Source organism: Halichoerus grypus, chromosome 10 (genome assembly GCF_964656455.1).
Source record: "Halichoerus grypus chromosome 10, mHalGry1.hap1.1, whole genome shotgun sequence".
In the NCBI taxonomy this organism is placed as follows: domain Eukaryota; kingdom Metazoa; phylum Chordata; class Mammalia; order Carnivora; family Phocidae; genus Halichoerus; species Halichoerus grypus.
This window is the reverse complement of record NC_135721.1, coordinates 95,224,872-95,250,907: the sequence shown is the minus strand read 5'-3', so window position 1 is coordinate 95,250,907 and position 26,036 is coordinate 95,224,872. Positions and strand designations below refer to the sequence as shown.

Genomic DNA, 26,036 nt, shown 5'->3' with positions numbered 1-26,036 from the left:
TCGGATTCACTTCTCCGCACGTCCTACCTTCCAGAAAGTGGTCGCTTTTCTGTTCAGAGATTTGTTGCTATTCTTTTCTTCGATCTCCTGTTGAGTTTGTAGGTGTTCAGAATGGTTTGATCCCTATCCAGCTGAATTCCTGAGAGGAGACGAAATCCAGGTCTCCTACTCCTCTGCCATCTTGCTCCGCCCCCTGTTTTCTCATGATTTGATTGAGGTATACGTTTCAGATGAATACTGCAATGTTGTTATATTCTCTTCAGCATCTCATATCAGGAAGATGGGATGTTGATATATCCTATTACTGGTGATATTAACTTTCTTCACTTAACATAATGCTTTTGAGATCCATCTCTGTAGTTGTATGCATCCGTTGTATGTACAAGAAGTTTGTTCTTTTTTTATTGCTTAGTAGAACTCCATTGTAGAGGTGGACCATTTGCATATCCATTTACCAGCTGGGAGACACCTGGGTTATTCCCAGTTTGCAGGTTATTATGAATAGAGCTGTTATGAATATTCATGTGCAAGTGTGTCTACAGATGTTGGATAAATACCTGGGAGTGGTATGTATTTGTTGGATTTTACAAGAAACTGCCAAACATTCTTCCGGCATGGCTATACGTTTTTACATTCCCACCAGCAAGGTATGGGAGTTCAGTTGCTCAGTTTATTCACAACACTGGATATTGTCAGTCTCTTTTACTTCAACCATTTGAGTAAGTGTGTAGGGGCATCTCATTTTCTTTCCATTTCCCTAATGCCTAATAAGCTTGAGCATCTTGTCATGAGCCTCTTTCCCCTTTATTTATCTTCTCTGATGAAGTGTCTGTTCAAATATTTTGCTCATTTTAGACTTTTTTATTGTTATGTTAATCACCATATATTACATCATTAGTTTTTGATGGAGTGTTCCATGATTCATTGTTGGCATATAACACGTAATGCTCCATGCAGAACATGCCCTCTTTAATACCCATCACCAGGCTAACCCATCCCTCCACCCCTCTCCCCTCTACAACCCTCAGTTTGTTTCTCAGTGTCCATAATCTCTCTGGGTTCCTCTCCCCCTCCGATCCCCCCCCCTTCATTTTTCCCTTCCTACTATCTTTTTCTTTTTTTTAACATATAATGTATTATTTGTTTCAGAGGTAAGGTCTGTGATTCAACCGTCTTACACAATTCACAGTGCTCACCATAGCACATACCCTCCCCAATGTCTATCACCCAACCACCCCATCCCTCCCACTACCCACCACTCCAGCAACCCTCAGTTTGTTTCCTGAGATTAAGAATTCCTCAGATCAGTGGGATCATATGATACATGTCTTTCTCTGATTGACTTATTTCACTCTGCATAATACCCTCCAGTTCCATCCACGTCGTTGCAAATGGCAAGATCTCATTCCTTTTGATGGCTGCATAATATTCCATTGTATATATATACCTCATCTTCTTTATCCATTCATCCGTCAATGGACATCTTGGCTCTTTCCACAGTTTGGCTATTGTGGACATTGCTGCTATAAACATAGGGTGCACGTACCCCTTCAGATCCCTACATTTGTATCTTTGGGGTAAATACCCAGTAGTGCAATTGCTGGGTCGTACGGTAGCTCTATTTTCAACTTTTTGAGGAACCTCCATACTGTTTTCCAGAGTGGCTGCACCAGCTTGCATTCCCACCAACAGTGTAGGAGGGTTCACCTTTCTCTGCATCCCCGCCAACATCTGTCATTTCCTGACTTGTTAATTTCAGCCATTCTGACTGGTGTGAGGTGGTATCTCATTGAGGTTTTGATTTGGATTTCTCTGATGCCAAGCGATGTTGAGCACTTTTTCATGTGTCTGTTGGCCATTTGTATGTCTTCTCTGGAAAAATGTCTGTTCATGTCTTCTGCCCATTTCTTGATTGGATTGGATCATTTGTTCTTTGGGTGTTGAGTTTGATAAGTTCTTTATAGAGTTTGGATACTAGCCCTTTATCTGATATGTCATTTGCAAATATCTTCTCCCATTCTATCGGTTGTCTTTTGGTTTTGTTGACTGTTTCTTTTGCTGTGCAAAAGCTTTTTATCTTGATGAAGTCCCAATAGTTCATTTTTGCCCTTGCTTCCCTTGCCTTTGGCGATGTTTCTAGGAAGAAGTTGCTGCGGCTGAGGTCGAAGAGGTTGCTGCCTGTGTTCTCCTTTAGGATTTTGATGGACTCCTGTCTCACATTGAGGTCTTTCATCCATTTTGAGTCTATTTTTGTGTGTGGTGTAAGGAAATGGTCCAGTTTCATTCTTCTGCATGTGGCTGTCCAATTTTCCCAACACCATTTGTTGAAGAGACTGATTTTCCATTGGACATTCTTTCCTGCTTTGTCGAAGATGAGTTGACCATAGAGTTGAGGGTCCATTTCTGGGCTCTCTATTCTGTTCCATTGATCGATGTGTTTGTTTTTGTGCCGGTACCATACTGTCTTGATGATGACAGCTTTGTAATAGAGCTTGAAGTCCGGAATTGTGATGCCACCAGCTTTGCTTTTCTTTTTCAACATTCCTCTGGCTATTCGGGGTCTTTTCTGGTTCCATAGAAATTTTAGGATTATTTGTTCCATTTCTTTGAAAAAAGTGGATGGTATTTTGATAGGGATTGCACTGAATGTGTAGATTGCTCTAGGTAGGATTGACATCTTCACAATATTTGTTCTTCCAATCCATGAGCATGGAACGTTTTTCCATTTCTTTGTGTCTTCCTCAATTTCTTTCATGAGTATTTTATAGTTTTCTGAGTACAGATTCTTTGCCTATTTGGTTAGATTTATTCCTAGGTATCTTATGGTTTTAGGTGCAATTGTAAATGGGATCGACTCCTTAATTTCTCTTTCTTCTGTCTTGTTGTTGGTGTATAGGATGCCCCTGATTTCTGTGCATTGATTTTATATCCTGCCACTTGACTGAATTCCTGTATGAGTTCTAGCAGTTTTGGGGTGGAGTCTTTGGGGTTTTCCACATAAAGTATCATATCATCTGCAAAGAGTGAGAGTTTGACTTCTTCTTTGCCTATTTGGATGCATTTTATTTCTTTTTGTTGTCTGATTGTTGTGGCTAGGACTTCTAATACTATGTTGAATAGCAGTGGTGATAGTGGACATCCCTGCCGCGTTCCTGACCTTAGGGGGAGAGCTCTCAGTTTTTCCCCATTGAGAATGATATTCGCTGTGGGTTTTTCATAGATGGCTTTTATGATATTGAGGTATGTACTCTCCATGCCTATACTCTGAAGAGTTTTGATCAAGAAAGGATGCTGTACTTTGTCAAATGCTTTTTCTGCATCTATTGAGAGGATCATATGATTCTTGTTCTTTCTTTTGTTAATGTATTGTATGACATTGATTGATTTGCGGATGTTGAACCAACCTTGCAGCCCAGGGACAAATCCCACTTGGTCATGGTGAATAATCCTTTTAATATACTGTTGGATCCTATTGGCTAGTATTTTGGTGAGAATTTTTGCATCCATGTTCATCAGGGATATTGGTCTGTAATTCTCCTTTTTGATGGGGTCTTTGTCTGGTTTGGGGATCAAGGTAATGGTGGCCTCATAAAATGAGTTTGGAAGTTTTCCTTCCATTTCTATTTTTTGGAACAGTTTCAGAAGAATGGGTATTAATTCTTCTTTAAATGTTTGGTAGAATTCCCCTGGGAAGCCATCTGGCCCTGGGCTTTTGTTTGTTGGGTGATTTCTGATGACTGCTTCAATTTCCTTAGTGGTTATAAGTCTGTTCAGGTTTTCTATTTCTTCCTGCTTCAGTTTTGGTAGTTGATACATCTCTAGGAATGCATCCATTTCTTCCAGATTATCTAATTTGCTGGCATAGAGTTGCTCATAATATGTTCTTATAATTGTTTGTATTTCTTTGGTGTTGGTTGTGATTTCTCCTCTTTCATTCATGATTTTGTTGATTTGGGTCATTTCTTTTTTCTTTTTGATAAGTCTGGCCAGGGGTTTATCAATCTTGTTAATTCTTTCAAAGAACCAGCTCCTAGTTTCGTTGATCTGTTCTACTGTTCTTTGGGTTTCTATTTCATTGATTTCTGCTCTGATCTTTATTATGTCTCTTCTCCTGCTGGGTTTAGGCTTTATTTCCTGTTCTTTCTCTAACTCCTTTAGGTGTAGGGTTAGGTTGTGTATTTGAGACCTTTCTTGTTTCTTGAGAAAGGCTTGAATTGCTATATACTTTCCTCTTAGGACTGCCTTTGCTGTATCCCAAAGACTGAACAGTTGTTTTTTCATTTTCATTGGTTTCCATGAATTTTTTTAATTCTTTAATTTCCTGGTTGACCCATTCATTCTTTAGTAGGATGCTCTTTAGCCTCCAGGTATTTGAGTTCTGCTATTCTTTTCTTCAATCTCCTGTTGAGTTCGTAGGTGTTCAGAATTGTTTGATCCCTATCCAGCTGAATTCCTGCGACCAGATGAAATTTAGGTCTCCTACTCCTCCTCCATCTTGCTCCACTCCCCCATTTTGCTCATTTTAATTGTTTACCTTCTTGTTTTTGAGTTGTGTTCTTTATATATGTGAAATACAAGTACTTTGTAAGATGTATATTTTGCAGTTTTTTTTTCCCAGTCTGTGGCCTGCCTTTTCATTTTATTAACAGTGTCTCTCTCTTTTTTTTTAAATCTTTTATTTATTTATTTTTTTAAAGATTTTATTTATTTATTTGACAGAGAGAATTAACAGTGTCTCTTGAAGAGCAAAGTTTTGTTTTTGATGTGTTCCATTTTATCAATATATTTTCTGTCTCAGTTTTTCTTTTTATATTCTATCTGATAAACCTATTTGTAACCCATCCTCACAAAGATTTTCTTCTGTATTTTAGTCCAAAATAAGTTTCAAGAAGCAATAGCTCCTCGCATTTTTTGTTCAGTTTTTCTACCTACTCTCTTTTTTTTATTTTATTATGTTATGTCAATCACCATACATTACATCATTAGTTTTTTTTATTATGTTATGTTAATCACCATACATTACATCATTAGTTTTTAATGTAGTGTTCCACCTACTCTCTTAATTGTAAATTTAGAAACAAATTCTTCTCCACTCATTAAGCACACTAAGAATCATTAATCCTTTGGACAGTGAAGGGATGCATGTAATCATGATGGCAAATTTGATTCTTTTGTTACCATAAATGCTCATGTGTTGGCTTCTGTGAGGCACTTTCTACTTATATTCTTGTTTGGGTGCTCCCCAAAACAAACCCTGAGACAAATCTAGGGTGAAGACAGTGTGTGCTGGCTAATATTTAACAACTTGTCCCCTGGGGGTGGGGAGAAGCCTGATTTGTAACATTTGCCAATATCCATGGTGTAAATACCTACACCATAACCAATTTTAAGCTATCAGTACATCAACAGATATGCAGATTTCCTGAAAATTTAATCATTGGCCCTTGTGAGCTGATACAAGCCTGTTCCAGCACCCCACCAGGTGCAGGCAGTTTATTTGAGGTGATGCTCAGGATGCAGAAGTGAGGGAGTGGGGGGAGCAAGACAGGGAAAGGAGGGGAGTCAACAGGGCCATTAAAGAGCTGGTTACCACTGTGAACAACTGGGGCTCTATCCCAGTGAGGACTCTCAGAGAAATGGTGTAGACTCTGACTCAGAATTGTCCCAGCCAGGCCTGAGCAGGCTGGGTACTGATTCACAGATTCCTTCTTCTGTCTCTCTTTTGTTGATGATGGTCACTGAGTTGTTAAAACCTGGGCACTTTCAGGCTGCTCTGCTCATTGCTAAGGAAAGCTCTCTAGCACTGGTGGCTTCCTCAGACAGAAAAGCAGAGAGAGCCACAGGTGAGGTGGGAAGCTGCTCTGGGTAGGAAGCTGTGTCTTAAGTTGCTCACTGTCAGAAGTGAGACTGGAAGAAGCACCAGGGTCCACTCCACGTACCACATACTTTTTCTAAACACTGAATTACTAGTAGTGAACAGCACCTCCCATTAGGTCCACAGTCAAAGGCACAATTCCCTGCCCAGTGTGAACTCAGGTAATGCTTTCTTTATTGGCTCATATCAGTGAATTTAAAGTCACCGCCAGACCAGACCAAGTGACATTGCTGTTCCCTATAGGAGCCACAAGGTCACTTCTTCTGTTCAACTGGTATGTTCTGTTTAGAAATGGAGAGGGGAAATCACTTCCTTGTCCATTCTTAAAAACATGGGTAAGGTAAATATGAGTAATGGAATCTAATCAAATAATTTCCTCATCCAGGCCACTTAATAATTGGATTTCTGTATGTCTGAGAGGAAGCCTTGTCTTACAAACCAGTAAACAAGTCATATTCAAATACTTTCTTTTCTCCAGATTGTCTCACTTGTGGTGGCATCTTGAGCTTGAGCAGTGCCTACATGCCCAAGGTCATCCCTCTGATCTTCCCTTGTTGGATGTCTGACCTAATGTTTCTGTGGTTATGTAGATCAGAGAAAGTCTTATCATGAGAAATATAAGATGTTTTCTGAAATGCGAAAGTCCAGTCTTTCTTGGGGCAAAAAGAAGTTGGCTATGGCTCTGTCTTCTCCGCTGGGGAAACTTCCCACAGACGGGAAACAGATGGGCCTAGATCGAGGCACCATCTGCTTTTCAGTTGTAATTAACATTGGTTCCAGGGGTGGGTTGGATTTTACCATAGCATTGGCCGTCCCCCTTGACCACTGGGGAATCCTAAATCATGTGTTTGTTGGAATGTGAAACTTGGGTTGGGTTTCTTTGGGTGGGCAACAGCTCTTATGAGACAGGAGAAGAAAAGGAAGCCAGGCTGTGCATCAAATCATTTCTGTGTGCCTGTTTCCAATCTGAAGTGGCCACCACAGATGCAGTCAAAGAGGAAGAAGCCTTCTAATCTTTTCTTGTGATTCCATGATTCCATTTCAGTTCAGTTGGTCCCACTTTTCTAACAAGTTGATTGAAATAATAATGACCTCTGGCAACAATAATATTATTCAGCATTTATTGAATGCTTGCAACATTCCAGCCATGATGCTAAGAATTTTGCATGAATTATCTAGTTTCAAGACAACCGTATGAGATAGATACCATTATTTTTCTCCACTTTACAAACAAGGAAAATTGAAGTCTTAATGAGGTTTAAAATACTCACTTCAGGTCACACAACTCAGATATGGAACCAGGCTATCCGATTTTGCTTTGTAACCATGGTTAATCATAGCATCCACCAACTTATTTACATTAGGGGAGAGCAGGAGTTAGTGGCTGGCAGATTTCTCCCAATCCTGTTTTGTAAGTTGCAGAAGAGAACTGCAGAAACTCAAAGATGACTAGAATTCTTCCATCCCTTTATCACCTCAACAGAATGTATCTCTCCTGTGTTTCAGTGTGCTCTCCCTCCATGCCATTAGATAATCTCTGGGACTCTTAGTTGCAACTCTGCTTCTTACTTTTTCTGAGTCCTGAGAGAGGCAAATGAAAACATGATTAAATTTTAGCTCTCTGCCTTGAAGCCACAGCTCATAAAGTTGGTGTCAGCATCTACACACCACAGCAAGAATCAGTCCTTCTCATTATCAGTGACATTGTTCCTCCAACAACAGAGAGGATTTTTAGTGGAATGATCTGAGAGCATCTTTGTCTTGAACCCTGATTGCCTTCTAAGGACACACCAAGTGAACAGAATGCAAGAAGGACATCTCAAGACTGGCAGTCATTTGTACTGTTGTCCAGGTACACAGGATTCCCTGGAATACCCCCTGAACCTCAAGCCAGCCTATGTCAACCATGGGGAAGGAGCCCTTGTGCCCAGCTAAGCTAATTGTCTGGCAAGAGAGATTTTGAACCTCCTAGTTAAAAGTCCCTTGTAATCATTTGGTAATTATTTTAATGGGTTGTCATTGAAGTATGAAGTTGGAAATACTGTAATATGAAGCTTTGGTCTGGCTTCGTTAGCTGCACTAGATCTTAAGTAATAAAATGAAGGTCAGAGTTTAAGCCCCCCACAAGCCTGTTGGCTTTGTTCATTTATACACACAGTCCCAGACTGAACCCCTACCCGTAGGCATCCAGCCATTAGCCATTCACAAGCAGGATCAGGCTGGGGACACTAGATGACCCAGTATAGCCCTTCACCACTAATGGGAAATTGCCTTCTGTTCCAGGAGCATATCCTGTGATACTGGGTCAGTTCTGGTAATAGGACACAGTAAAGACATAGTTAAGGAAGTGGTCCCAACCTGGGAATGCTGCCATGGCTTTCAGTTGGGTGCCCAAAACCAGATTGCAGGGTGGCCATCTGGGCACCTTCTCAGGAGTGCCAATCTACTAAGAGCACTAAAACATCACTATAATAAATGGGAAAGATGGTGCCACTTAACTCCGGCTTCCACATGACACAACTAAAGACAAATAGATTAATCCCCTCCACCTGAAGCAAACAGCTGCCTAAAGTGGAATAAAAAGGATGTTTCTGCCTTTTGCTACTACTGTCCTCTTTCGATTACATGTACTCTGTAAGTGCTCATAGCATCCCACCAACTGAAATTTTAAATTTGCACAGAGCATAGTATCTACCAACATTGAATAAAATGTGTTTCATTATCTAAATATTAAACACTGAAATTTTGAATTCACCAACAAGAAGTTGCCTACTTTAGAGTAGTTCTTGCTACAAAAGAAACTCGAAAGAGATAACAATTACAGAAAAATGGGGGAAGATTTTTCAGGATATTTTTCAGAACATTGGCTCTGCTTACACCAGTGGAAATGAATTAGTAAGGGGCTTCATTTATATATATATTTTATATATATAATAGTTATATATATAAAATATATATATATATTTTATTAATAGAAGATTAGTTTTCCCCTCCCTTCTCCACTAAATAAATATTGAATAAATATTTAAAGAACATGGGTTTGAAGAGGCGCCAGATTATGAGCCTGCTTGGATGGCCTGTGTCTCCAGCCGATTCTGTGTTTGGAAGTGCTGCTTGCTCACCCATGATTGGCTTCCTGAGAAGGTTCCACTGTTTGATGTTATCTGGCAGTTGTGGTGCCCACCAGCTCCCAAGACTATTTGGGGAGAGAATAACAAGAAGATGACAGAAAGGCAAGAATGCAAATATCTTGATAACTTTAACCAGCCTGGTGTCTTTCAAAGGCACAGTGTTGTGCAATAAGCTTAGCTCTAACTCTGGCATGGAAATCCCTACCCTATTGTGGTTTTCCTCAGAAAGGCTTGGCTCAGGTTACTAATAAAAACTTTGAGGCAAGAAGCAGGTTTCTCACCACACCAACCTTGAAGTGAAGAGTTCCACCATCTTGCAGAGAGTTGGGGAAATTTTGAAATTCCAAAGTCCTCCAGAAAAGTTAAATTCTCTAATATTTGCAGTATATTTCTAGGGGAGAAGTCATTGTCCTCATTTTCTCAAACAAGCCTGAAGAGGAAGAGGCCACTGTTGGGAGACAAGCCAGCTGTCAACCAGTCTGTGCATGAGATTTTGAGAACTCCCACAGAGTGTGCCACCAGGGTTTAATGGGGAAGGATGTGGTGGGGATGTCACTGAGAAATGAGAGAGGAAGAAAGGGAAGAAAAAGATCTCAAGAAATCTTCAAGACAGTGGGCATTCTGAGCCTCCAGACCACTCCTCTTCTCTTGCTGCTGAAAGCAATTGGAGTTAGAGCCATGAACTCTGGCTTGGATTGGAGTCATACAAATGGGGTTGAAGTCCAGTTTCAGTCATGGACTGGCTCTGTGATCTTGGGCTTATATTCTCTCTGCCTCAGTTTTCTTGTCCAAATGGTAGGGATGACAGTAGTTTCTATTTCATGGTGTAGTTGAGAGATTAAGCTTTAAAGTAATTCTAGGCCCATGTTCAATATTCAATAAATGTCAGCAATCATACTTATCACCATCATCATCATCATTGTCTCTGTCATCATATCACAGTCACTCTATCACCACTGCTGTCATCAGTGTCACCACATGGTCAAATGATTATCACCGTCAGTATAACCATCATCATCATCATCACCATCACTACCACCATCACTGTCATCACCATCATCATTACATCATCATTACCATCTTCATCATAGTTACCATCACCATCCTCATCTTCGTCATTATTATCATCATCACTGTCATCATTACCATCACCATCACCATCATTCATCATCATCACCATCATCATTACCATCACCATCACCATCATTCATCTTCATCACCATCACCACCACGATCACTGTCATCATCATCATTACATCATCATCACCACCATCACCATCACCATCAGCCTACACTGCCAGCACTGGCCATCATCGTCACATCATCAAATCACTATCTCTATCACCATCACCCTCATTGTCATCATTATCATCATTACTATCACTATCACCACCACCCTAACCACCAATATTACCATCACAATCACTAATATCACCATCATCATCACCATTACAACCATAATCACCACCACCAAAACCACTTTCATCATTATAGCATTCACCTACTGGAGTCAACAAGTATTTCCTGTTCAAGGCAGACAGTCTGCATTTATGCATCCAAATAACCCAGAATATAAAGGCCTCCCCAAACTGACCTTTGCCTATTTCTGCAGCCTCATCTGTCCGCTTTCTTGCCCACAATCTATACTCCAGCAATAGTGAATAATTTGTCCTTTTCAGTACAAACCATGTTAATTTATGATACCATCCTTTTATTCATGCTGTTTTTCCCCTTACCTAGCCACTTCTTCGCTTGGCTTCTCAGACATAATGTAACCGTCTACTCCTCGCAAGAGTCTTGCCATATCCTTCCCCTCACTATCTAAAATGTAGGTTAGTTGTCCTTCCTCTAAGCTCATGTAGAATCTCGTGAATAGCTCGTGTTTAGCTTTAATACCAAATGCTCTGCTTACGTATTTAGCAGACATGTTGGTGCTCCATCAGATCAACCTGAGTCCTACATACTAGTTTGTGGCTTTTGGATGCTGTGCTTCTCATGGATCACCCCTGTGACCTTCTAAGATCTGGGCTGCTGGAGCTACTTCACCAGGGTTCACTGAGTGGCAAGTGCCTGGTAATTTGTATTCTCTGGGGTGGCAGAGCCTAGGGCCTGGCCCATAGAAAGAGCTCATTCATTCAGGCATTCATTCAAGAAACGTTCCAGAAACAGTGTCAGGCACTGATGTAAGCCAGGGAATATAGAAGTGAACAAAACTGTCCCAAACCTCTGTACTGGATGCCATCCAGATGTTGTTGATGCTTTCATCAGCATAGACTCTAGGCTTGAGGTGTGGGACGCCTGGGTGGGGGGCTCTTGAAGTTCACACATGGGTTCAGTCTTTCAGCCACCAGGTAGTTAGTGCCTATCTCCTGGAATAAACTGGAAAGGAGGTGGAAAGATGGTGCCTGTTATCTTGGATTTCCACATGAGGAAAGTCCTAGGGGACAGTAGTCATAGGTTCTCATCTGAGCCCTTTTGGGAACTTTGAGATAGAGCATGAAGCTGTGGGAAGAGCCCTGGCTCAAGAGTCCAGGGATAGGAGTTTCAGAACAAGCCAAGTGGAATGACTGCAGAAAAGTTATTTAACTGCCCAGGGCCTTATTTTGCTGATCAAAGAAATGGGCAGTTGGACGTGACTTGAGATCACCATTCTGACTATTGACAGGTTTCATTTGGTTGTCTCAGTGCTTTACAATTGTTGAATTCAATCATTCATTCATTCAGTACTTAGTAAGCATGTACTATGTGCCAGCCCTATTCTAGGCACTTAGAATACATCAGAGGATGAGACAGGCAGAGCCCTCTGTCCTCATGGAGCTTATATTCTAAGGAAGGAGGCAGACAGGAAAATAAACATAATAAGTAAATTGTTCATTATGCTAGAAGCTAATCCATATGGTGGAAAAAGAAATAGTGGAGCACAGACAGTGAGGAGGGGAGGTGCAGGAGAGACATGCTGCAGGGTGAGGGTAGGTTCAAAGAGGGTGATACTTGAGCAAAAGTGAAGGAAGTAAGGGAAGGAGTCATGTGGATGGCTGGGGAGAGAATGGGCCAGCCAGTACAAGGGCCCTGAGGTACAACCGCCCAGGTTTATTCATGCAACAGCCAGGAAGCCAATGTGCTTGGAACAGAATCAGCAAAGGAGAGAGTCGGGGGTGAAGCCAGAGTGGCTACATTAGTTTCTGTTACTCAGAATGAGGAGATTTTACCTAAAGTCCAAATTTGCAGCTTCTCTCTTGGAAAATCAGAAGCTCTGGCCACACTGAGCACATATTCTCATGCAGTGTTGGCCAGGGCATAGCACAGGCTGCCCACCTGAGATGGACCTCCACTGTCCAGCAAGCCACAGACCCCACCTCATCCACTTTTCTGATTCCTACACCTTGTGGGCCCCTGTGGGCAGTTGAGGCCATGGTGCCAGGCGACAGCTGGTGACAATACCAAGTCCCCAAACTCATCATCACTCACTGAGTCTGCCCCTTCCTTCACTGTCACTATTTCCCTCAGCCCTGACTCTGTGCTTATTCTTGTGTAAGCTAAACAAAGACTTCTTCTGGGTAAGATTTTGAAAAGGAAGCCCATATAGATGTAGGGAAATTACCATTCCTGATTCTGCAAACAAGGCTCTTCCTTTGGAAAGAATTAATGGACTTTATGGGGTTTGTGCGTGTGCTTGGGGAAAAGGCTGCAAGGGAACAAAGAAACGTTTTTCCTCTTCCACTCAGACTTGTCTCCTGTCCTGACAGCAGGGCTTCAGGGAGATTTTATTTACTTTTTTGCCACAAATGAACTTATTCACAAAACTCCAAGCTGTGTCGTGGTCACACCACCTCACGTGCATTCAGATGGAAACTGTCAAAAAACAAAATAAAACAAAAACCAGAAAATAGCAAGTGTTGACGAGCACGTGGAGAAATGGGAACCCTCCTCGTGCACTGTTGGTGAGAACGTAAAATGGTGCAGCTGCTGTGGACAACAGTATGAAGTTTCCTTGGAAAATTAAACATAGAATCACCACATGATCCAGCAATTCTTCTACTGGGTATTTACCCAAAAACATTGAAAGCTGGGACTTGAACAAATAATTGTACACCTGTGTTCATAATAGCCAAAAGGTGGAAGTAACCCAAATGTCCATAAATGGATGAATAGATAAACAAAATGTGATATATACATACAGTGGAATATTAATTCAGCTTTTAAGGAAAGAAATTCTGACACATGTTACAACGTGGAGGACTCTTGGGGACATTATTTTAAGTAAAATAGGCCAGTCACAAAAGGACAAAAACTGTATGATTCCACTTAGATGAGGTACCTATAAGAGTCAAATTCATAGAGACAGAAGGTAAAATGGTGGTTGTCGGGGCCTGGGAAGGAGGGGGAATGAGGAGTTAGTGTTTAATGGGTACAGAGTTTCAGTTTGGGCGGATGAAAAAGTTCTCAAAATGGGTGGTGGTGATAGTTGTATAACGATCTGAATGTGAACGTGAATATATATAATGGCTTTGAACTGCATACTAGCAAATGGTTAAAATGGTAAACATTGTATTGTGTATACTTTGCCACCATAAAAAAGTTAAAATTAAATTTTAAAAAATCAAAAATACCGAATATGTATTATATATCTATAGAGAGAGATGAAGAAAGAGAATGATCCATTCCCTCATAGAAGTTGGCCCTTCTCCTCCCCCAACTGGGTTTGCTCTCTTCTGTCTTATGTGAGGAAAAGCAAAAAAAAAAAAAAAAAAAAGCTTACTTAGAGATGGGAATGGTCCGCAAACCCCAGGAAGCAGTTCAGCCCATAACCCCAAAAAAGGGTGTGTCAGGGAGCCCCCATGGGGGTTCAGACCTAGCCAGCCAGAACGTGCCTGTCCCCCCCAGACTCCCAGGAATTCTGAGTGTCCCCGTGGGGTGCAGTGTGCATGGCGCTATATGTGTGTTCTCTTTCTTCCCAATCACAACTTCCTACCTGTATTTTTATTTTTCTTCTGTTTTGATGCTTTATACTCATTTGTGTTTACCACTATTTTATTGTATCTGTTTTTATTGTGAGTCTTCTTAAATCCCCAGTGGAGGGAAGGAAGTAGTGAAGGGCTGATGTCTTCATGGATGAATTGTGGTTGGCTTTAAGAACCTGTTTATGTCCCTTTCCACCTCCTTCTTCTCTTCTGGCCCCCCTCTCCCATCATTCTTCCCCTTTCTTTTTTGCATCTCTCCCCAATTTTCCTAGGTGGTTTCTTCTCTTTCTGCACTGGCACTTTCATTGTCCACTCTTCTCTGCCCCACTCTGGACCCCAGAAGGCCAGCCTCTAAGGACCATATCTACCAGGCTTCCATGCCTCTGGGGAGGGGTGAGAGAGAGAGGTCGGAGCATTTCTTCCCTGCTCACTCCTGGCTTTCCAGACTCTGGCAGCAGCTGCTTCCTCCACCCTCTGTGAGAATCCACGTGCTGAGCAGCTCATCCCCACTCACCAGGCTGCAGCAACCTAGTTCCCTCCTCTTGCTCCTTCAGGCCACTTCAAGGCAACAGCTTCCTGTGTTGCTAGGTGCTGGGTGCCTTGCTTTCTCTGTCCATTCCCTTAGCCCTGCCTGTACTACTGTAAGGAAGCCCTTCACCAAACTCTCTGCAATTAAAAAAGAGTTCTCTCTGGTTAAACCCTTTTGAGCGACCTTCTGTTTCCTACGCAGATTCTGACAGATGCACCAAGCCTCCCCACTATTCTGGACTTAACTCTCTCAAGGGGTCCCGCTGGGGGCCTGCAGAAATAGACGAGGAAACCCCTAGACCACCTGCATCAGAACCATCTGGTGCTGATTAGAAATGCAGATCCCTGGGCCCTCACCCAGACCTGCTAAATAGGTTTTCTGGAATTGGGCCTGGGGGACCCTCATTTTGTCTGCATTTCCCAGATGACTCTGGTATACTTTAAAGTACACAGCAATCTAGAAACCTGCATGATCCTTTGTTAATATGTTAAATACAAGATCTAATGTCAGATCTCATAACTATTTTTGAAGTTGTGATATGTGGTCATGCAAATGCATGTGGTCTCTGCAGTGCTGGTCATGTGATATGAAAGGTCTATGATTTCCACTGGGGACATATTCCCAGGTCTTGCCAATACTACTGGGGCTTATTGCCTATATTCTTAGTGGAAGGAAATGCTGAATTCCACTCAGAGGCTAGTGAAAACAAAGATGCAATTTGTTTCCATCCACAAAGACAAACTCCTAAGTTGTTCTAAGTATTCCCTGGTGGGGTAGGCGGTTCAGGGAGCCTTGGTTAAGAGCCCCCATCTCACAGGAGGTCTCCATAGAAGGGGATTTGAGACCTGGCACAGGTTAGAGAAGTAGATATTCCTTATTTAAAGGACAATTGCTTAAATAAAGAGACATCTCTTCCTGAGATGCTGTGTGGCATGGTGGTTAGGAACATGGACTCGGGAGGCAGGTCCCCTGGGTTTAAATCCTGCCTTCACCACCTACTAGCTGTGTGACCTGAGCCAAGTTACTGAGCTTGATTCCCACCCGTGAGACTGGATTAAATCCAGTGTCCCATCCTGTACCATTGTGCAGGTGAACAGAGAATGTATGAGCCTCCTGTAAGGCCCACGTGGGCATCAGTCCAGCTATATAAATCTATCCCCAGAACTTTCCTTTAATGAACATGGAGGAGAAGTGGCAGTTATCACCCCCACTTTTTTGAAAAGCTAACAACCAAAAGAAATAAATGACTTCCTCAGGGACTTAGGAACCAATATCTCAGGAGTGGATACCATGGGAGAGGCATCTGGGGTAAGGAAGAGACAGGGAAAGAGAAAGAAGGAAGAGAACACACAGGGAAACAATTGATCTTCCCCCACCAAAATATTTCTCCTGAGATGGCAAAAGTCTCATTCCCAAGGCTCCAATATAGTCACTCCAATGTGGTGACCTCCAAGAACACTGATCAGCTCTGGGCCTTATATGGTCATCATAAAACTCCTTTCAACTAACATAATTCTAGGATTTATGCTAATGGAGCAGGTACGTTACCATACTCATTTTCTTTAGCATTTGAGTTCCTGCAAGAGAAACCCTTTCAGTTGACAGTGGTTTCAAAGATCTTCACAGTGCTAACTGACAAAACCACCATGGGGGTAGGACTAAGGGATAGAGTCCCTGTTTTGTGTTTGTCTCAACTTACAGATAGTGATGCTATCTTCTAGGAGTGCCTAGGGCATGCACCTGGGCCCCAGCTCCTTGTGGCAAGCTCTCACAGACATCTCCCTGACAGGAGCCAGTGTTGTGGCTGAATTGGCCTCTGTGGTTCTTTTTATGAATGCAAGGCATCCCTCAGCAACAACCATCAGGGAACTCTGGAAAACTAAGATTTATTACTTATAGGTTCTGGAGGGCACACGGTACAGCAGAGCCACACAGTGAGGGGCATGGTGAGAGAGTGCAGACTGGGGCTCTGTCTTCATTGGGGTCCAGGTTGGGATGCCTAGGGTTTCATAGGCTTACTCTTTATTGGTGAATTTAAGGTGTGGGAAGGAAGAAGCAGGGTCACTCACACGTTCAGTCATCTAGGTCACCCAGGGCTTTCTAAAATGGGAACCTCATGGTAGGGCAGCCTGCCTCCTTACCTAGTTGTGTAGCTGGCAATGTGTTTATCTGAGATGGATGTCTTTGAATTACATGCCCTTACGCTAGTCCCTCTGGGTTTTTGGAAAACTGTTGTTGTTTCTGAGAGTAGCCCATTTTGATTGCAAGCTGCATTTCATTCTTTCCACAATCTTCTTTAACCCCCTCGCTTGTTTTAATTTGGGCTCTCCCAGAAGCAGACTCTGAGACAAGGGCTGGAATGCAAGTGGCTCTCTGGGGGTGGAGAGAAACATCAGTAGTGCAGTAGGAAGCAGGGCAGAGAAGGGAGGATTGCTAATAAAAAATGGGTGGTCAAGTTTGCAACAGTGTGGACACCTGAAGCTTAGTCATCTGGGGAACCCAGGAAGACAGCGCCAGTTACTCCACCCAGAGGGCAAGGGAGCCGGGGTACTGATACACCAACTCTCATTGGTCATGGTGGGAGGGCTCCCAGGGGGCAGTTATACCCTAGCACTTCTTGACTGCTTTGTGTAAGGTTAAATCAAAAGTCTTCAGGGGTGCCTGGGTGGCTCAGTCAGTTAAGTGTCTGCCTTCGGCTCAGGTCTTGATCCCAGAGTCCTGGGATCGAGCCCTGCATCAGGCTCCCTGCTCGGCAGGGAACCTGCTTCTCCCTCTCCTCCCCACCTGTGCTCTCTCTCACTATCTCTGTCACTGTCTCTGTCTCTGTCTCTCTCTCAAATAAATAAATAAAATCTTTTTTAAAAAGTCTTCAAACAAATTGAGACAGATTCTGACGTTCAAAAGATGCTCTAAATTAAAAAAGCCTGAAGAATATGGTAGGACCAGGGGGCCCACATAGTCATCTGCTACGTTCCTCTTCCCTGCAACTCCAACTCCCCTCTCCCAAATCATCTTATGCAGAACCCTAGTCTGGCTGTGAAGCTCAGAGTTTCTCTCTCTAGTCCCCAGAGAGGGTGAGTGCAGGAGACTGTTGTCTGTAGTGGTAACAGAACCCAAAAGTGAGCATGTATATCAGTCCCACCAAGGCATCATGGGGCCATTAGAGACCAAGCCTGTAATGAGGAGAAATGATTTTAAAAGAAATACCATTCCTCCTCCCCAAGTTTAATCATATATTATCACTTGAAACTATGAAAAAGACAAAGAAGGGAAAAGGAAATCTTTTTTTGTTTAGTATTCAGACCATCTTCCCTAGGAGATTTAGAACAATTTCTACAAAGGCCAGAGTTATATAGATCTTCCCTAGGAATTGCTAGTCCAGCACCACCTTCACTGAAATTAAAGACAGAGTGACATGAGTGCAGATGATGTAGTAAAAGGAAATTGTCTGTGAAAACCGCTGACTATAGATGCCACATAAAACAGCGGGGTTAATGTTGCACTGTTCAGAGACATTTGCCCTCACAATTCAGAAGCCCTTATGTATATTGACATTTCAGCTAGAGCCTGTTCACCTCCATTAAGCCACAGGCCATGATAATTTCCTGTTACTTTAGGTGTTTTCCAGTTTAACCACTATGGCCAACATTTCTCCAGTTCTATTAGTCCCAATCAACCTTTGAAACCACCTAATGAGATGATATTTATCTTCCAAAATCCCAGTTCGGTGACACTTCCTCTGTGAAGCCTTCTCTGGCCTCCCTTCACTAGCCTTGCCCAGCAGAATGAACCCTCTATGTCCAGAATCAGATAGGGAGGGGCGGCTGGATGGCTCAGTAGGTTAAGTGTCCACCTCTTGATTTCGGCTCAGGTCATGATCTCAGGGTCGTGAAATCGAGCCCTGTGTCAGGCTCTGCTCTCAGCATGGAGTTTGCTTGTTCCTCTCCCTCTGCTCCCCCCCACCCTGACCACTTGCGCTCTCAAATAAATAAATAAATAAATAAATAAATAAAATCTTAAAAAAAAAAAGAATCAGATAGGGAGGCACACGGCTGCAAGTGTGGAAACCTGACTAATGGGCATTGAGGCAAATGGGGGTTCATTTTTCATTTTCTCACGTAATAAGAAGTACAGATGGAGATGGTTTCTGGCGTTAGAGCAGCTGGTGAATGGCATCCTTAGGGCTCCACCATCTTTTGCATGTTGGTGTGTATCTCTTGCTTGTTGTCTCATGGTCATATGATGGCTGCTGCCACTCCAGACATTACGTTCAAGTGCAAAGCTAGAAAAAAAGGGTCACTTTAGTTCCATCTGTCCCTTATTCTCATTGGCCCAAACTGCATCATATGATCATGGCTAGTTCCAGGGAGACTAGAAAAGCTGAGGATATTGTCAGTCAGAACTTGGAAGTTACTTCTCATTATTGTTTTCACTGTGGCTGTATCATCTTGGCTGTATCTGTTGCCTGTTGCCATAATAATGCCATATAACAAATGGGCTCCAAACTTCAGTGACATACAACAGTAAATATTTATTTAGCTTGTGGGTCTTTGGGGTTCAGCTGAACTTTGGGGATCAGTTGACCCACATCTGGGGGTTAGCTGCTTGTCAACTGATCTCTGGCAGCCTCAGCTGGGGCCAGGGCAACTTGGCTCTGCTCTGTGCGTCTCTTGTCCTCCAGCAGGCTAGCTGGGGCACGTCCTCACAGCACATGTTGCTGTGTGAGGTGCCTGGCCACACCCAAGCCCTTTTGCTCTTCCGTTTCCATGTACTCCCCGTGGTAGCCTCATACGCTAACTTGAGAGCATGGTGTGTTTGGTCTTGTGTTGAAGGCTAAGGGAGGCAAGGAGAGTCGCTCAAGGTCACAATGTGGGATTTGATGTGAGGTCCTTGACCCCATCCTGGGCTTCCTCCGAGGCTCCAGGCTGCCTCTCCTTCTGCAGCTGCTGTGCTAGTCAATGCTACGCAGGCATTTCCCTTGATGGCTTCCAAAGGTGACACCATATTCTGTGGGCACAGCCCTGCTTGGACGCATTCATTTCATATAAACAGGGCCCTCATTCTGTGCAAGCCTGCCCTAAGACGGGGTATGAACGTGGGAAGAGCACAGCTGCTGCCCTCTTCAAGAGAAGAGAAGCCAGGTACATGAACTTAAAACAGGGCTCACGGTCCAGGCAGCACGTAGTCAGTGCCAAAGTACAGATGCCCACTGCGAGGGCCCAGATGAGTCCCCAGGGAAGTGAGGAACCCTGTGATCATGAGCTTGGAGTTGAAGCTGAAATGGACCCCTCCTCTCCTCTCCTCTGCACACACCCCCGACTCATCATTTCTGGAAAGCATCCCACACATGCTTGTTCTGGCGGTAGCCAACCCACAGGCTCAGATTCCAGGGGGCGCGGCCACACATCTGCTGCCCTGGGGTATTGGCTCACCTCAAACATTTTTGAGGGTTTAAGTCTGTCCTGTATTTTTTAGCATACCTTGTAAAAATAATAATATTAAAAAAGAACATCACCCAACAGTTCCAGCATCTGGAAGTTTATCCTAGAAATGCAAAAGGATGTATGTTTAAAGATGTTAATTGCAGCAGGGTGGATAGTCCATTTATTTAAAGAGGAAAACAGGAAGCTGCTACAAGTAAAGAGGTAACTAAGGTTTACTCCTGTTCTTGCTGATCACATTGGCACATTTATGTAAATGGTATATTTGTATGTGAGTATGTAATCAAAATTAAGCTTATAAAATAAAAACAAATAAGAAAGAGCATCAGTGATTCCAACCACCAGCCCCCAGAAGTGGATGGCTGGGATTCCAAAACCATCCCTCCCTTTGTGTACTTGGAGAGGTCAGCTTATTCATAGGCCAACTGAAAATAGAAGGTGTCGATTGGGCAGCAGTTCAGGAATGGCCTCTGTTGGGGGAGGCAGCTGGCCTCGGTGAGAAGACTTGGAGAGTCCTGGGGTCACATCCAAGTCCTGCCATTTGCCATCCATGTGTCCTTGGACAAGCTACCGTACTCTCGGAGGTATCTGGGAAATGGGGCCAGTAACTCCCTGCCTCCCCCAGGAATTAGAGAAATTACATGGACAGCCCTCATAAAGTACCTGGAATGTGCCTGCCATTCCTGACCCAACAAATAGTAGCAAATGTTAATAATACTGCTATTAGTCATTATCACCATATTATTATATCCTTTGGAAATAAAGGAATGGCCAACTTAATGCAAAAGTGCCTCACTCTAAAATATTCAGGCCAGTTGTATTGATGGTGCTATCAATATCATCAGGCTTTCTTCAAGGTTGAAGAAGGTTCTTCAAGGTTGTATCTTCAAGGTTGACTTTGTATGTTTGTTTTGTTCCTTTGTTCTGTTCAGTTTTTTTGTTTTTGTTTTTTTAGTTTATTTCTTAGTAGTAGTAGTAGTAGACCCTTTTTAAGAGTATTTTTAGGCTCACAACAAAATTGAGTGGAAGGTACTGATTTTCATATCCTTCCTACCCCCCTACCTGCACAGCACCTCCCCCTATCAATACTTTGTTCTATTTTATTTGTTTTTCCAGTGGGAACCTGACTTCCAGTGGTAACATGGCAGGAATTAGAGCAGAGTTTCTTGCAAGCAAAGTGGCAGGCCGGGAGGTACTGTATGGCTGGAGAGGAGCCCCATTGCCTGGCAGGCCCCTTCAGGTGTCCGGAGGGGCGTCTGATCGAGGGTGGGCATCCCCATCTCACACTCCCCTGTGCAGGGGAATTAATGTGATACTCATCACCCTTGAAAGCACGGAGAGCCTGGAAGACCTCTTCACGTCTCAACCCAATCCAGGTGTTGATTTGTGTTATGTTAGATGGAGCTTCTTGCTTCACAACAGGATCAATACATGATATTGGAACATAGTCTTAAAGAGATGATTTACAGACTTGGCTATTTCAGTGAGTTGAGTATGGCAGCTATAGACAGCTTATTTAGATCTTGCTTAATTCACAAATGTGCAATTCTGTATTCCAATTACTGCATCTGTCTATCCTTTCAAGATAATGATAAAGCCCGCATATCATTGGATCAGCCAAGTCATACAGGAAAAGGGGGGTTGAGTCCATTGCAATTTGGGAATGTATATTCTCACTCATCCACAAGCTGTAAATATAGCATTAATTTTTTTAAAGTGACATTTTCTTCCTCCAAAAGTCCACAGACAAATAATTTTGTACAGATTATGCATAGACCAATCAATAAAAGTTATTTTTAAGGCTTCTCTGCATGCCAGACATCCCAGGCTCCTTGGAGATTAGAAACATGTAAGACAGAATCCTTGTTCTAAAGTCTCCACCACCTACAAAATTCACACAAGAAATACAAATTCAAGGTGGACAAACAGAAAATATGGATAGGGATTATAAAAACAGAGTCACACCAACAGAGGGAGAAGCTATTTTGATTTATGGCCTTACAAACTCTTACATGCAAATATACTTATGTGAGTGTATGTGTGTGTGTGTGTGTGTGTGTGTGTGCTTATACAACAGATAATACTCAAAAAGAGATTGTACCCACTGTTTTATAATATTTTTCATTTAGCAATGTATTGTAAATTCCTTTTCTTGTTGTTAACTGTGGACTTAAATAACCTCTTTTAGCAGGATTTCATTGAATGATGAACCACAGTTTATATAACCAATCCCCTATTGTATATTTTGTTAGGTTTTATAATTTATTATAGTCAGCATTTTGGAGAGAATATCCCCACTGCATATGTCTTTGTGCACTCGTCTGGTATTTCCACAGAATCAAGTGGTAAGATGCATTTTAGAATCTTACAGTCTGGTCGGAGAGCCCAAGCACATAAGTGTGAAAAGGAAAACGAGTTCATAAAGTAGGGGAGGGGTGGCTAAATTAGTGCAACAACCAAGAGTCAGAGGCCAGAGAGATCATTTCATGCTTGGGTTGCTACAGAAGCCTTCATGAAGGACAGCTGCGAGTGACAGAAACTCCGCTTAAGTCATCTTAAGTGTAAAAGGCATATTATTGGCTCATGAAATTGGAAAGTCGACTTTGGCTTCAGACTGAGCTGGGTCCAGAGTTCATGTGGTGTCATTGAGCACCTGTGTGAATGTGTGTGTCTATCTGTGTAAATGTGTGTGTCTGTATGTATGTATCTGTGTGTGTGTGTGTGTGTGTGTGTGTGTGTCTGTCCCATCTCTTTGATGGTCTTCTTACTACGTGAGCTGCATTCTTGGACAGATCCAGACTTGGGTGGTGTTTATATCTCATAAAGAGAGAGCCCCTCTTTCCGAGCTTCTCTGTCAATCCCTCCTTGGCCCCTTGCAGACCTTTTGCCCACCCACCACTGTGTGACAGAGAATGGAGTGTCCGGGCAGCTAGCCTGGGTCATGTGCCTGCACCCTGTGCTGAGGGAGGTTGGGAATGTGTGACTGAAGGTCTGTCTGGTGGAGCAATGCTCAAAAGGAAAAGATGTTGAGAGATGAAAACATGAAAGTGGTGTCACTGCTGAGGATACTGGAACTTGAAGGATGACCCACTGTACCCATTTGATGCTTTGGGTTGCAAGTAACAGGAACACTCCAAATCAGACTGGCCTGAATGCCCTGTTACAAAGTCCAGAGGCAGGCATGCTCCAGCACCATGTGCTCAATGGCTTGGTGATGGCATTAAGTTACTCAGGGTCAACTTCATCTCATGTCCGATTTCCCTCAATATGGCCTCCAGGAGCAGTCAGGACTTCCAGCTTCCTTGTCCATAACCAGTGCCGGAGGTTGAGAAATGGCATCCACCGGCAAGGACTATAAGACCTTTCCTGCTGTCTCATTGGGCCAGCCCAGGTCATGTGTCCACCCCTGAACCATCAGTGGGAAACACTGCATACTGATTGGCCAGTCAGTATCTACTCCTGGAGGAAGGGGTGGAGTCACCTTCCCAGGGGATATGGTGGATATTGGAATGAAACTGGGGTCCCATTAGGAAGGAGTGAAGGATGGATGCTAGGTGGTCAACCAACAATGAATGGAATCCAAATAAGAATTTATTAATTAGAGAAGAAACCTGGAGTTAAATAGGTAGAGAGGTAATTTATGGCCAAACAGTAGAATTCCAGGGGTTTCTCTGGTCATAGCTGACAGGAAGCAAGATTGCAGAGCCTGTCCTGCGGGGAACAGCACAGTGAACAGCCTCACTTGAAGTATTCGTTTATTTATTCCTTCATTGCACATATATTATTGAGTGCTGGGGATAAATAAGATAAAGTCCATATTCTCGTGGACTTCTAGTGAGGAAGACAGACAACAAACAAATTAATATGTCAAGAAAAACAAATCAGGATAAGGTGGATACAGAGAAATGGGAGGGAGGGGAGTCCCAGGTCCCTTGCTTAGGTTGACATTGAACCAGAGACTTGAAGGACATGATGGAGTGAGCCAAGGTCATCTGAGGGGAGCGTGATTTGGGCAGAGGGAACAGCAGATGAAAAGGCCCTGAGGCAGGCATCCACAGTACGTTTGGTGGACAAGGGGGAGAGTGGTAGATGATGAGGTCAGAGGAGAGGTGAGATCACGGAGGGCCTCCCAGGCATTGCAGTCTTTGTACTTTGAGTGAGATGTTGTGTCCATGATACCAGAGGGTGTTATTGAAGCAGAGGGTAGCCAGGCCCTCACCCTATGGCTCTGCATTGACTCTGACTTTAACCCCTTCTTTCCTCTCTTCCAGGCCATGTACATGTTCTATGCGCTAGCCATTGTGTGTGACGACTTCTTCGTCCCCTCCTTGGAAAAGATCTGTGAGGTAAGTGCCTTATATTCTCAGCATGTCTGGGCAGGGGGTGCAATGTGCTGCTCCAGCCTCCTTCATGGAGGTCCTGGGGAGCCCTCCATGTCTGGGCAGGAGCACCAGGCATCAGCATGCATCTGAGCGACTGACAATATTAGCACAAAACTCCATCGGTCCATTTAGAACATCAGGGTTCTGACCCATAGTTGGGCTTTCACCCATATGGCCAGCTCTCCCTGCTCCATTTGACAACTCGTGGTGATATTTGTGTTCTACTTCCCTGTTCTCTTTTCCTCTTTTAAATCCCTCTACATCCCCCATCTTCCCCTCCTCTGTTTCCTTCCACATCCGTGACCTCCCCCGTGGGGTCCTTGCAGAGCTGGAGGTCTTCAGCCACACACCTCCACCACCCTGCCCCTCTCTGTACATGTGCAGAAATGTGCCAAGCAGAGACCCGAGAAGCGAGACGATGAAAGAACTGGCCACAGAGAACAGGAAAGGGACTCTGTTCTCACTCAGCCTGGGGAACGTCAGGTTGAAGACCAAATGACAGCCCTTTCATCAGAAAATATTCAGCGTATTTAGAACACTTTCATTCTCTTGCCTCTTTCATCTCTGTCTGTTTTGAAATGTAGTTTCCTTTATCCGGAAGCTTTCCACTTTATTTTTAATTTAGAATCCTGTTTTCCAAAAGGCTCTCTCCCAGACATGCCTCCCATCTGGGACTCGTGTCCTCGTGTAGTTCTCAGTCATCCTCCCCCTTGGTCATCCTTCCTCTTCCCTCCCCCCAACCCCCACCCCCCTGAATGTCTGATTCATTAGTTCTTGGGGGGCAGCAGGGACCCAAGTTGCATTTCTGTGAAGTGCCCAGGTGATGCTGAGGCTGTTGGTCCAGAAACCACACTTGGAGATCGTTCACTTAAGCAGTTTCTTCTACATCCTAGAAATCTGTTTGGTTTTTGTACTTTAAATAAATAAAAGAGAATCAGACCACAGGAGCCCTGGAGGGGCCCCGGGAGGAGGTTTCTTTATTGGGCAGAAGGAGAAGGAGAGCGATGAGGTGGCATCTGAGATGGACAGTGGGCACGTGTGGGAGCCCTTTGTCCCAAGCGATGTCACCTGAGCACAGGGTCACCTTATGTAGCAGGAGAGGAGGTGCTGAAGCACCCGTAACCGGGGTAATTTGTGATCTCTGAAATACCACCACGTGGTGCTCTATTCATTATGCAAAGCAAACTACTCTCTTTCCCACACAACTTTTTTTTAATAACAAATTTACGACCCTACATAGACATGTACATATGTATTCTTGTCAGGAGGTGTTCTACTCCATAGAGGAAATCCGTAGCACCTGTGAGCACACCCCCTTGGGGAGGACATGATATGAAATAGAGCATGGTCCTTGCCATCCACAGGCCATAGGGCACAGAGCAGCTCCGGGGTGAGGCACACAGGGGGCTGGATGAAGTTCTGTGAAGTTGGAAAGTAGAGAGAGAGGAAAGGGGAGGGACAGCTTGATTGGGGTGGGGGGTAAGGGAGGGGCTTGTTCAGGGACAGGAGTGGAGCAGCCCTTGGAGGCATTTTTCACATTTCAAGGCAACACATTTCAAGGAAGGATATTTGTGCAGAGGAGAGTCTGAGCTCCAGGACCATGGGAGGACAACCCGGGACTGGAATTGGCCTCTGAGGAACCCTGGGGAAAGTGAGGCTAGGGCATCAGTGGTTACCAGGGCTCAGGAGGGAGTCGGGAAGGCTCTTGACAACTATG

General features: G+C 43.6%; 1 protein-coding gene across 3 annotated transcripts in view; it reads left to right on the top strand.

Moving 5' to 3' along the window:
• The window catches only part of SLC24A3 (solute carrier family 24 member 3), a 487,300-nt gene that overhangs the window by 332,542 nt on the left and 128,722 nt on the right, over positions 1 to 26,036 (top strand). For all 3 annotated transcript variants that reach the window (XM_078056870.1, XM_078056869.1, XM_078056871.1), the window contains exon 4: positions 24,209 to 24,283. In XM_078056870.1, coding sequence (XP_077912996.1) covers positions 24,209 to 24,283 — 75 coding nt within the window. The remainder of the gene's footprint in view (positions 1 to 24,208; positions 24,284 to 26,036) is intronic.